This window comes from Nilaparvata lugens, chromosome X (assembly GCF_014356525.2).
Source record: "Nilaparvata lugens isolate BPH chromosome X, ASM1435652v1, whole genome shotgun sequence".
Lineage (NCBI taxonomy): Eukaryota > Metazoa > Arthropoda > Insecta > Hemiptera > Delphacidae > Nilaparvata > Nilaparvata lugens.
The window spans coordinates 68644584-68658372 of record NC_052518.1 but is presented as its reverse complement, the minus strand read 5'-3'; the positions used below and the strand labels follow the sequence as shown (position 1 = coordinate 68658372).

General features: G+C 34.5%; 1 protein-coding gene across 1 annotated transcript in view; it reads left to right on the top strand.

Moving 5' to 3' along the window:
- The first annotated feature begins 415 nt into the window (after window positions 1-415).
- The window catches only part of LOC111054215 (leucine-rich repeats and immunoglobulin-like domains protein 3), a 45590-nt gene continuing 32216 nt past the window's right edge, over window positions 416-13789 (top strand). Inside the window, exons 1-6 of the mRNA XM_022341193.2 lie at window positions 416-1029; window positions 9210-9284; window positions 9776-9847; window positions 10618-10755; window positions 11713-11856; window positions 13334-13477. Of these exons, the coding sequence (XP_022196885.1) occupies window positions 863-1029; window positions 9210-9284; window positions 9776-9847; window positions 10618-10755; window positions 11713-11856; window positions 13334-13477 (740 nt within the window). The 5' untranslated portion in view covers window positions 416-862. The remainder of the gene's footprint in view (window positions 1030-9209; window positions 9285-9775; window positions 9848-10617; window positions 10756-11712; window positions 11857-13333; window positions 13478-13789) is intronic.

The following is a 13789-nucleotide window of genomic DNA, read 5'->3' as shown; positions in this document are numbered from 1 at the left end:
TCATAAAATTGAAAAGACAGCAGAGCAGAGCAAGCCGATCATCTACTAGTAATATTGGATAATTGCCAATCGTGACTTGTTTTTATTTTGTTGAATGTGGATGTGGAATGACAATAGCGGAGCAAGGGGAGTAGGTGACAGAGTACTACAACTGTTGGTGGGGGATTTCTGAATTAGCGGGGAAGGCCTGTCGATGGTACTGATCTCTCGTAGCGAGTTGACGAACTAACTGTTAGTCACCCATTTTACCCCCCTCCACACCCACTCAACACTGCTGGTCACCCATTAAGCGCAACATTAGATGAGTTCTCTGTCCCTTCTCTGTGATGGTACTAAGACCAAATACATAGCGCATGCGCCGTTGCTGCATGCTGGGTCGCTCTACACTGTAGACACAGAATAGGTATTCTGTGTATATTGTGGTATAGGTATTCTGTGTATATAATTTGTATACTGTGAGCTGTAGAGAGAGTCTACACTCTACAGTGTCAAGTTTTGAAAAGTGATGGTGGTGGCCATGGATGGTGTGGGTGAAACAAACATCAATGCATTTTTAGTTTGTTTCTTATTTTAATTACACTAGAAACATTCCTGGTGAAGTTTAGGATTGGTTTTTCATTAATAGTAACCGCTATTGTGTTTCATAACAAATTACACTTCGTATCGCGTTTGTCCTAGAATTTGAATGGGACATGTTGTGTGAGATCTCAGTTACTTCATTGAGTTGAGTTTTTCTTAGTTTGCATTCGCCTCTTAGGTGTAGCAGACAATCAAAAATGGTTCGAAAGCCTCCATAAAATTCTTCTTTACAATTAATCAACTCAGCTAATCGACTTTCAACACTTTCTGTTTAAAATTCATTATGATTTTTCACCATACTTTGTTTTTGTTATTTCTATTCCATGTCTGCAATAGTAACATTTTTCAATGTTTAGTATGTGAATGTGACGATTCTGAAAAGTTCATGAATTGTATGAACAAAAGTTTGAATGAAATCCCTAAAAATATTCCCGATTGGATTGAAGTCTTGTAAGTATTGTTACTTCTATATCTTTGTATTGTGCAAAAAAACGTCTTATTAACCTGCATGTTTGAGGTTAGGTAGTAAAATGTCATGAGTGTTTCCTTCATTGTATTAGAATAGAAAATATATTTATTGATACAAGAAAAAACATAACATGACTATCAATTGATAATAATTTGATGATTACAAAAATATTATATTTTATGACATGACCTGTTGGTCGTCTGCCAAGTTGAGCTATTTTATTGATAATAAATTTACATGTAAAAATTTGAAATTGAATTTTATTCAATTTAAAAGTTCCAATTTTGAATTCAATCAACCAAAGAGATCAGGGCAACAGAAGAATTGAATATAATTACATAATTCTGCATTATGCAGGAGTAAAGACAGCAAAACCATTTATATTCCTGTATTACCATTTTTTTGTAAGCCAAGGCACTCCTCACAAAACCTATCAGCGCCCTCCAATCACTACTATTCATTGTTTTATGTTAGCAATTTGAATTATGGTCAAATAGGGGACAGTTCCGTATCTGATGTAGGCCTACAGGTATTATCGATTTTGAAAATATCGAATGTAGCACTATAACTGTACACTGCATTTTGTATAGTATTGAAATGGGGAGCCGTCTAGTTGTCACCCCGACTACTTTACACCTGGTCATTTTGGCCATAGGTGACTACTTGTACCCTCGTAGAAATATGCCATTGCCGTCAAGTTGTCCCCCCGACTACTTGACACCTACTGGACCAAAGGTGCCAACTAGTCATGACCGTAAGCGACAAATTGACACCTCGCACCCTCGCGTCAGGGTGTCCCCTCGACTCGTTGACACCTCCTGAGAAAGGAGACAAGTAGACGGGAATGGCTCACGTCTACATGACACCTTGCACGCTGGCGTCAAGTTGTCACCCCGACTACTTGTCACCTAAAGAGCACCAGTTTGCACGACTTACACCCCCGCGGCATAGGGAGAAGTGATCAAGCAATTTTTATTACTGGTTGTGATGTAGAATTGAATTCCACTTTTGGTTCAGTAACATTCTCGCGTCAAACGCACGGTTCGGGAGATATTCGCCGTCTTTGCTATTTTTAGGATAAATTTTTTCGAGTTGGTTGAAAACTGAAAAAATGAATAATAAGCCCTTTTGATGACTGAACCAGATGTAGAACACAATTCTAAACACATTTTGTTCAGTTATATTTTCCCGTCAGACGCACCGTTTACGAGTAAATTGAGCCTAAAGCTAGGACAGTCAAATTTTCATTCATCAATGAATGATATGGCAGATGAATCTATCAGTCTGGTTATCAACTGAGGTATTACATGAAGTCTGGTAATTAATATAAGGATAAATAATTATTTATACACACTTGCAAGACTCACTCACAAAGACATGATGTTGAAAATACAAAATTAGGAATATTAATGCCTTTTCATATAGAACTTGATAGTTTGGCTTCATTTTCCAACTTTCAAATGAAGAGCCAGCCGGAATGGTGATTCCTTGTGGAGTGGAGTCGAGGGGATAGGTTGTCGTAACCGTAGACGACTACTTGTACCCTCGTAAAAATACGGTATGCCACTGCTGTCAAGTTGTCCCCCTGACTACTTGACACCTGCTGGACCGGAGGTGTCAACTAGTCCCGACCGTAAACGACAACTTGACACCTCGCACCCTTACGACAGGTAGTCCAGGCGCTGGCTTACATTGAGCATACATGTGAGAGGCAGAGAATTTGACTTCGGATTATTGTTAGGGGGTCTTTAGTGTATATGAAACTCGATGTCGTCACGTCCCAGGGTGGTCGACAGCTTGGGGGGGAGGGGGGTAAGTTGTAAAAAACGCGCGCTTATAAAATCGCCTGTCCTGCAGTTACTATTCATAGTACAGCTTTTAATTTTTTCTCAAAATTATGTACACATGACTGGCTTTCAATGTGGTCCTGTACATTTTTGCGATAAACCGCACAGTTTTTCCGTAAAAAAATAAAATATCTCGAAAAATGTATTTTTTTATTATGGACTTTTTGTTATTTCTCGAATATTCAAGTCATTAGCCGACTTAGAGGAAAATGCTTCCAATAAAGGTTTTAGGCAGTTTCTTCCCGAATCCAATGATATATATAGTATGGGGGTTACGATCATAGATGCGGCGGTGGGAGGGGGATAAGTAGCACTGTTACATATCTATGAATAGATACTTTTCATCTGGCTGAGTTTGACTGATTGTCTTGGGGTGGTACTTGAATGAAAGTGGAATGGGAGATATCTTTGTTGAATTTGATATATTTGGAGAGAATACTGTTGGAAATCTATTGAGGGGAGATCAGTATTATTAAGGTGTGAGAGCAAGCAATCAATTCAATGAAACAACTACAAGGACTCATGAACGGTTCAAATATGAGAGATTGTCAAAGTATATTTGAAAGAAGTCAGGAGCTATTTGTGGATTTTTTTTAGAATCACAATGCAAAATCAATGACTACTTGAAATTTATGACTGATTATTGTAACATAGTTTAAATTATCTTAAATTGTATTCATGCTCATAAGGAAGGACTCTGGTATTGCACATAGAAACTGTACGAGAAAAGATCCCATACTTTTTTCATTCAATCACACAAACTATGTTATGGAGTCTGTGTTATATCTAAAAAATTCAAAAAAATACCCATAGAAGTAGAAGATAATTTCCAATAAGGAAACATTAACTCTATACAGTCAATACATTGACACTCTGTCAAATGAAACCTTGAAAATTTAATAAATGTGACAACCGATCATGCTTTGAACCCTCATTCGATCATCCAAAACTGAGTGAATGGAATAGCTAGTTCTTCAAAGGCTTTCCTAAAATGGCTGCTAATATATAAATCTTCCATCAAAGATATTCTGTTCAAGTATGTTGACATCTTTATGGATATCACTGGAGATTGTGAAGAAAGTCATCGAATGGAGTAAAACAAGAATAATGAGAGATGAGAATGATTTTCAGAAGCATAACCTTCTCAAAAGAACATAACATTTTTCTTCAAGACTCTGATGGACAACAGAATCTGCATAATGTTATCAATGGTCTGGAAGAAAGTGAAGAAGTGTGTGATTCTCTTTTGAACGTATAGAAAGAAATAGTTATTCGGTCTCCAACGGATTTTATCTGAACATAGTTGTGGCAAATTGTAAAAGTGTATTCTCACCTATAAAAAGAAACAGAGTTCTTTCATTCTCCACGATGCAATCAAACAAAAATCCTAGTCTTAGTTAATTCTAGAACAAAAAGATCTGATCTCTGTATTTTTACTAGGTAGCTGTTTAAAGATAATTCAGCATTGAAGTTTTAGTGCAGCATGCATTTCTACAATAACCACAATCTCTGTCAACATCTCATGGATATTTGAAAAAAAAACTCTTAATCTCACTTGGCCCATGAAATTGTAAGTGAAACTAGTTGTGGATTTGACTAAATCCCTAAATATCGTTGACAAATTCGCATAATGATGACATGGCTCTCCTGAATTCAACTCCTACTTCACTTTTCAAAACTTCAATACGCTGCAAGATTATGGAAACTTTGTGATGAGAAGAGTTATGAAAATTCTCAATAAAGATGGAGTGATACAGGTGGACATAGCTTTTCATGTCTATGGTCTAAAATCAAACAAAGGTACGGTAGTGAACATATTAGAAGCAGCAGAGTAAAAGAATCACTCCAATAATATGCTCTCCAAACCATCGAGACTTGATTTCTAAATCTGTGGCAGAGATTTATTAATGTGACATACAAGAATCTATAAAGGAATAATCCATAGCTAAGTGCAGGAATACATACATTCATTCATTCATTTGTGGATAAAATCATATAAATATGTTTGGGGAAGAATAACAGGCATGGCCCAAAACTATTCGAATCCACAAATTTTGATACTGAATAACTTGTTACCATTTCAAAACAATCTGAACGGGAATACCATAATGGATGAATCAATCAAAAGTTGGTGAAATATCATTATAAAAATACTGTTCCTCAAAATATTATATTTCTTAAAAGTTCACGACAAACTGAAGATTCACGAAAGATTAACATTTTCATTCTAAACATAATCATTATGATAATGAATGAATGATGAATTCCATTTCCACCATGAAGAACTAAGAAATTCCACAAACATTTCATGGAAATTAACTGACCACTATATCAAGTAAGCGTGGCCAGTGTGTAATTAATAATTTTGCCTGCTGCACATGACAATAAACTAATTTGAAATAAAACATGAACACATATAAATATTATCATTATTCAATCGTAATATATTTCTTGAAACCCAAGTTTCGTTTATTTCTAACGTCATTTCTTAGTTTCCTTGCAGACTGAGATGAAGTTTGTAATTTTGACCATAATTTGTATATTATGATGAGAATTATCAATTATTGAGGCTTGAGAGTTGAAAAATCGTGTTCAGCGACCGAAAATACATAAGATAGCGTTCCTGAAATACATAATTTGAATGCATAGACTAGTAGGAGCAATGCGATAGACAGGCCATTACGCGCATTAATCATGAGGGAGGACCGCGCCGCAGCGTAACAGTGCTACTTATCCCCCTCCCACCGCCGCATCTATGATCGTAACCCCCAAACTATATATATCATTGGATTCGGGAAGAAACTGCCTAAAACGTTTATTGGAAGCATTTTCCTCTAAGTCGGCTAATGACTTGAATATTCGAGAAATAACAAAAAGTCCATAATAAAAAAATACATTTTTCGAGATATTTTATTTTTTTACGGAAAAACTATGCGGTTTATCGCAAAAATGTACAGTCATGTGTACATAATTTTGAGAAAAAATTAAAAGCTGTACTATGAATAGTAACTGCAGGACAGGCGATTTTATAAGCGCGCGTTTTTTACAACTTACCCCCCTCCCCCCAAGCTGTCGACCACCCTGGGACGTGACGACATCGAGTTTCATATACACTAAAGACCCCCTAACAATAATCCGAAGTCAAATTCTCTGCCTCTCTCATGTATGTTCAATGTAAGCCAGCGCCTGGACTAAGGGTGTCCCCCCGACTAGTTATCACCTTCTCAGAAAGGATACAACTAGACGGGTATGGCTCACGTCTACTTGTCCCCTAAAAACCGGTTTTAAAAGGGTACAAGTAGTCGGGGTGGCACCTAGTCGCGTACTCTCGAAATGTTGCCATTTAAAAGGAGAAACCTAACCTTTTACCTTTAAAACGTTATTCAACAAAAAACATACTAGGTTCTGAACAGATTTATGTTATTTGATATTTTGATGTACAATCTATAATAGGCCTACGTACACCTAAAGGTCTCTGCCCACTGCACCGTATCATACTAGGACCGGTATAGGAACGGCACATACAACAAAGAATAGTTCACGTGTATTAATTATTGCCTGGCAATGCTCACTAGACCGGTCCGTAACCGTACCGTATAGGAACGTACCATGACCGGTCACTGTACAATTTCTCGGAGAGAATATTTTGCTGATTACGTACCGTTCTACAACCGGTGTATAACCGCGTATGGACCGTATTGTAGACCTGGTTGTAACTAGTTATAATTTTTCCCAACAGTTCATGAAATTGAAACTTTGTTATCCGAAAATACTGGAGAAATTTTTCTTCGTCGCCAACAAGATGCCTATACAACGTCCAATATTCTCCTTCGGATTTTCGTTTCCTTAGAGCGTCATGAATCCAATAGCGTTGGGTAGACTTTTTGTGGTTTCTTTCTTCCTCCTCATCCAAAATAATGGCAATCACTGCTAGTTCCCTTAAATACAGCTTATTTAAAGGCATAGTTTAACCAACCGATTACACTTCAACTAACCAACTAACGATAGTTCAAATAACTGAACTGCTTCACCAGCATGGAAGACGTGTTCACAGAGCATATAGTACACAAATGAACAGACATGCACTGTGCGTCAGTGGAAGGGGTATGCACGGTCATCATACGCGTTGTATAGCCGTTATAAACGCGGATATAACCCGTTTATAACGTGTATGTAACGTTGTCGATACATAGCAGTGGGCATTGGCATGCATGTTACGTGCCGGTCACGTTCCTATAACGGTCCTAGTATGATAAGGTGCAGTGGGCAGACACCTTAATACAGAACTGTACCCGTCAAAAGTATATTAAATGACAATATTTTTATATTCGAAAGACAGTACATACAGTAGTTATCATCGTATAATGGTGCTGCACTCGATATTTTTAATTCCAATATCGATTAGGCCTATAGTTACACCAGATTCGGATTTTTCCCCAATTAGCTTAGAGGCGTTCGCGTACTCGAAAATCTCTATTTTGTCAGCCAAAGTTCTGTAGTGAGGTTCATGTTATTCATCGATATTTAAATTATAAAGTCAGTGGTAGTAATAGGAACGCATTGCTGCCACTTTCCCGTTTTCACCACCTTCTGTATTACATGGCTGATAGCTGTGATCAAGTTATCTCAGTATATAACTTGAATCACTCTCATATTGTTATCTCCCACACACCAATAAAAGTGAAAATATAATTTCCATGAGTTCTGATTATACTATTTCCACTCAGCACGGTCTAGTGTGCATGATCTCATTTGAACTTGTGGAAATGAAATTTTCACTGTATCGATCACATGGAAATGAAATTTTCACTGTATCGATCACTGTCACTGGTGTTTGGGAATCCAGCTTTAATTGTAGCGTGAAAACTGATAATCAATATTATTCTAAACAAATCTTGATTTACTGAACCGAAATGGTTTCTAGTGACGTCAAGGTAATGACAATACGCCAACTATATAGGTATAAAGAATGTCATTGATAGATAGATAGATATATATTACGTCTGGTTGGCCTCAACGGCGTCAGACAGGTCAAAGTGCTAGCAAAAGCGAGACACCATTAATTTTTCATGAAATTTATATCTAGTATATAATTACTATTTGTCTTTGACTCTATTACAGTAATCAAAATAGTCCTTCAGACTATAAAAGCACTCCTCCTTTAGAAATAATTTCAAACTTCGTTTAAACTCTTTTATCGTTAATATTTCCCGCAACCGAATTGGTAGTACTTGGTAAATCTTTCTACCAATATAACTGGATTTTTCTTCATACAAAGTCAATCTATGATATTCCGATATTTATTGATAAAATATTAATCCTATTTTCTCTTTCACTTTAACCATTATTAGTCAATAATTATAATTTAATGCCCACTATTAACAGATATATAACACCAATAATGAATGTTTAAGGAGGCTCTTAATTTATATAAGTAGGCCCACTAGGCCCGGTTTCTAGGTCACTTATTGAATCCGATGCACTATCAAACCCATAGATTTAATGCTCTATTAAATTGAACAAGTATATTATAAACCGGGCCTTTAAATAATCAACCTTATTTTAGCGCTGAACCCGAATCAAATTTTTCACTTTCCTGCATGTGCTCCAGCCGTGACGACTCTAGCCACGCGGGTCGAATCCTCGATTCGTCGCTAAGGAATTGCACCTCAAGAGTAGTAGAAAAAATTAACTAGATACAAAAAACTGCACATGCAGGATTTTTTCTTCCATATTGATGTATTAGGGTCAATATTTCTGCTCAAAAATATTGAATACAATTACATTTTTCAGCTATAAACCTTCAATTGTTATAAGAGTAGACTCGCTCACAGATTTTTTCTCTATCTTTTTTCCCTTCTTGAACTTTTCTCCTTTAAACTTTTTCTCTATAATTGTTATAAGTAACCTCGCTCATAATTTTTTTCTTGTCCTTTTTTTACTCATCTTCGCCCTTCATTCCTGACTTTTCCTAGATACAAAAAACTGCACATGCAGGATTTTTTCTTCCATATTGATGTATTAGGGTCAATATTTCTGCTTTAGGGTTATTTCTTCTTCTTAAATTTTATCAGCACACCCCATCTTGAAGCCTATTATTTTCTATTTATATTTTGATTTTACTGTTTTCTGATCATTATTTTTTGTAACTTTAGGTCTCCATTTCCATTTAGAATCCATTTCCATTGACGTTTAAGTATACCAAAAGTAATAATTTTATTTCAAATGTCGAAATTGATTTTTCAACTTGAAATCTTTATTATTAATCTCATTTTTTATTTTATATGTAACTTACTCATCTTCAAATGTTTCAGAGATTTTAGTGGGAATAAACTAACTGATGTCATTGCCCCTTTGGATTTCTCAAAGTTTTCAAGCCTTGTCGAATTGTGAGTAATAAGTATATCAGTTATATATTTCACAAGATAAATTTGTCATCGAAAATAGAAAATGGATAAATGATGTCTTGCTTCCTCAAAGAACTGCTTTTTCGGGGTTCTCAAATAGACATAAACTATTTTATTTTTATTAAACTTACTCGGTAATTAGTAAATTGTTTTACTACTGCTTTCACTATTGCTACTGTATTTGTATAGACAATTTTCGTAATGGATGTGATGCATTAATCATAACTATCATTGTATGAATCAGAAGTTTGTAAGAACTTTTAATGAATAAAATGTATTGTTACAACCGTGTTTTATATCTAGATAAATTTGCTCTCATTCAAAGTGTAATTTTATAACATTTGATCAACAGTGAATTATTCTGTATGCAAGAATTTCAAGAGTGATAGAAGAGTTCATTAGATTTAAGTTAGTAGTTGTATAATATAAATCACCATATCTTAATTTAAAATGAAATTTTTATTTTCTTCCAGAAACTTGAACAAAAATCTGTTGCATTCTATTCCAATTATGGAGACTGATGTGAACCTGACAACACTGAGCATGTGAGTTATTCCTCTATTTAAAACCAACTGCTAAGAAATGTGATTTGTAGCAAATTCATCTGTACAAATGGACTAGTTATCGATTCCATTAACTAATTAAATACTCTAGTGTAACTGGCAACTGATGGTGAATTTAAGTAGATTGGTTCTTCAGGGAGTATTCGCACATTGTCATCAGAAAAATATTAGTCTGGTAAATGACGGTGAGAATCAATTACCGAATTAGCAACATTTTCAACAACTTATTTACCTTATTCTACGCAAATTCCAGCAGGCTATAACGTTCTGAGTTTGAGGTTTGTGCAGTTAATACTGACCTCTCTGCTACACAACCCTCCACATCCAGTGAGTTTAGAATGTAATAGAGCTGCCTTGCTCATAGCTGAATGCAGAGCGGAAGCGTGTTCGACCCCCCAACTCTCTGGTTGGGTACCTCGCCTTAGCCATCTCAAGGCTTTATATTGAAGTGTAACGTGAATTGTCCATATATCTAGTTCTATTAGTTCTATAGAACTAGTTCTATCTCTAGTTTTGGTACATCTCACAGACGTCACTCATTCCTCATGTCTGAGTGCCTAAGTTATGTAGACCAATACGAGTAGACTCATGTTAAGACAACCCAAGAACCATGTTTTTGTACTCGGAGGTCAGTGAAGCTCTCTAGAAGATGAGAAACGTAGGCTGTACTTTACATTTTTCAGATTTGTAACTTCTTCATCTTTCTTTTTAGTTCTGAAGCAAGTATTAAAGCTAATGATCATTTCTCACAGGTCTCATAATAGAATTTCGACCGTCAGTAAAGGAAGGCTTGAAAAATTTCCGTTTCTGAAAAACTTGGATCTCAGTGGCAATCGTATTGACGAACTGAAACATGGCATGTTCCCCAATTCTTCTAACATTGAAAGCTTGTAAGTTATATTCATAATATAATACTTCAATTTCATTATAAGTTGATATATTATTCCTTATTTGTGATTTATTTTCCTAGGAATATTCCAAATAATTGTTATTAATTTGATAGACTACCCTTTTTCTCTTCATTCAAGACATGACCATTTTCGGATAATTTTACATGCCTTGAATGGAATAATCATCCGGAACTAGCCGTGTCCTGAGTTCAAATTTAAAAAAATGTATTTCTTGTTTTCTAGTAAAATGTCTAAAAGCTCAAAAAAGACAAATTGAAGTAGGCTACATAAATTCACTACCATAGTATCAATAATCAGGACATTCAAAATGAACAACTAAACAAGCAAACAAACTCTTTTAATGGATTTATTTTTATTAATGAGTAACATATTAAAGCATACAATCTTAAAGCAAAATATGGAAATGCAGCCTACTTTTCCAAATAGTATGATAGTGTATCAACTATATTTTAAATTAAAGTGTTTGTTCATGTTGGTACTACAATCATACTTACGTGATTTTCCTAACCTAACACAAATTCTACCAAACGTTCCTGTTTACTGTTGAAAATATTAATTCAATGTTACAAAAAATCATTATCCTAACAAATCATTCTTACAGTTAAAATACTGACTACATGACATTGTAAAGTAGTGAAATATCACAAATTCAATTTCATGATAATAAAGGCTGATAATTCACAAATCAAATAATGTTTGTCAAATTCGAATAAAATAATATTTTGGACCGAAATAAGATTGTTTTGTTTCTTCTTACGCATTTTTGCCCATAACAAACTCAGTGTGAAAATAATACATTCATTTGATCTATTTTTAATACCTTCTTGTCTGTATATTCAATCAATAATCGTTGAAATTCAGGAATTTATCAATATGTATGCTATTAAAATATGCCGTTAAATTAAAATGTTCCTCATTGTTTTTATCCTCTTACAGAAATTTGAACAATAACAACATCTCTAAAATTGTGAATACAAGTTTTGATGGTTTGCGATCTTTGAATGAATTGAAGTTGAATAGGAACAATTTGACTTCGCTGAGCACTTACATTTTTTCCCCTCTTGTAAAACTGGAAACACTGTGAGTATTTTGTTTCATGTACATATTTTTCTCATTAAAAATTAATTGATGAACCCCGCATAAAAATTTGATGGACATACAATCACGTAAGACATATTACAATTATGAGGGATATCATATTATAACATGATCAAACGTACATTTTAAATTCGTGAGTGTCAATGACAGCTGGTAAAAAATTGGAAGGAGATTCTGATATTTGTCAATTTGGCTATAGTCGATTCATCAAAAGGAGAGCCAACAAGTTTGCACTTGTGTGCGTATATAAGTGATGACTCATACATCCTATTAATTGCTCGACTCGTGAATAACAGTTACAGTATTACAACACCCCTTTGTTTCAAAGACCTTACAAAGTATTAAATCATATTATTTAACGTATTTTTGAGTACCAAAATTTGTGAATTTTTGGTACTTAAATTTGCATTGTGCAGTAACCTATTTATAAATAACTCATTCATGGAAGGATGTTGATGGGAAGAATATTCATTTATTAATGTATTCATTTATTCAGAATTACACAACTTTCAGAAGAGTACCATAGGCTTACTTACACCTAAAACGGTTCCAATTCTAAATTATACAACAATCCAAAATGTAGCTAGGTTATGTGTCACTTCCACATACAATATTCTTGTTATTATTTCTCAAGAATGGACAGTTATTTGTTCAAACCTCTACCAATTTATGTTGATATCAAACCATATTATATTAATCTATAATTGATTTTTATCATATACTTTCATAATTATTCAGTTCATTCTTCGTAAATTCATTGAAATCTTTGTTGTATTGTAAGTTATGTATATGTATACTGTAAGGAAAGAATTTGCTTATACATGTACAGGATACGAAGTACATATTTGACACATCATCAATTCAATTTCTGAACTAATTAACTTGAAATTTTGCAGAATGATTTAAATTTACCAAGGATGGTTATAGGTCCATTTACATTTTTATTGATCAATTAATCATAGTTTCAATAATTGAGAGAGATTTATTCAATTTGTGATATAAAATTCAAATAAGATAAAAGCCGAATTAAATAGTTTTTTCTGTTGTAAATTATTACAGTTTTTACTTCATTCAATATCAGCATGAAACTATAAAACTAAATTCAATCTATTTGTGCTTCAAACAAACCCTTGCGGACCACGGGCAACAACACCTGCTCATCACATATGACATATAAGCCAGCACCCAGCATACAGAGTGGGTGAAAAGTCCGAGAACGGCTTAATATCTCATACACAAAAGTTATTTGACGGTGGGTGTGATTGGGGATCCTACTCAAATTGAAAATACTACTTTACTATGACTTCAAAAATCTGGTCCGCCATCTTGGATCCGTCATGATGAATGCAACTCTATTTTTTTAAATAGGAAGGTGGTCATGCGATACATGATTTCGATACGAAATTTCAAGAAAAAAAGAATGGCGAAAACAAATTTTGTCATAATTCATTTTTTTCAGGGACCTGAATCAAAACCAATTGACTGAGATTACAGCTTATACATTCTTCAATCTAGTGAACTTGACTACTCTAAGAATTCGCCACAATGCTATTCATACTCTAAATGATGGTGCTTTCTTCAAACTGATAAATTTAAATGTTTTGTAAGTAGATAATTTTAATTTTTTTTTAATTTTACCTTTGAGTTTTTACTTAGTATTCTTAGCTCCATTGTTAGATTAATGCTTTGATGGGGCATTACTCGATTATTTTCATAGCAGCACTCCTAGCTTTAGTTGTGTATTATTTTATTTCTACGTTCGTCACCTGTATCTGTTACAGTCGATAGTCGTTACTTCGGTCCAGGCGATAGTTGTATTGTAGATGACTTGATATATGTCATCTACATCCCCTTTTCGAGTACTCATTGTCTGGACTACTTGTATTCTTCTCCTGTTCGTTGTAGATTCAGTTAG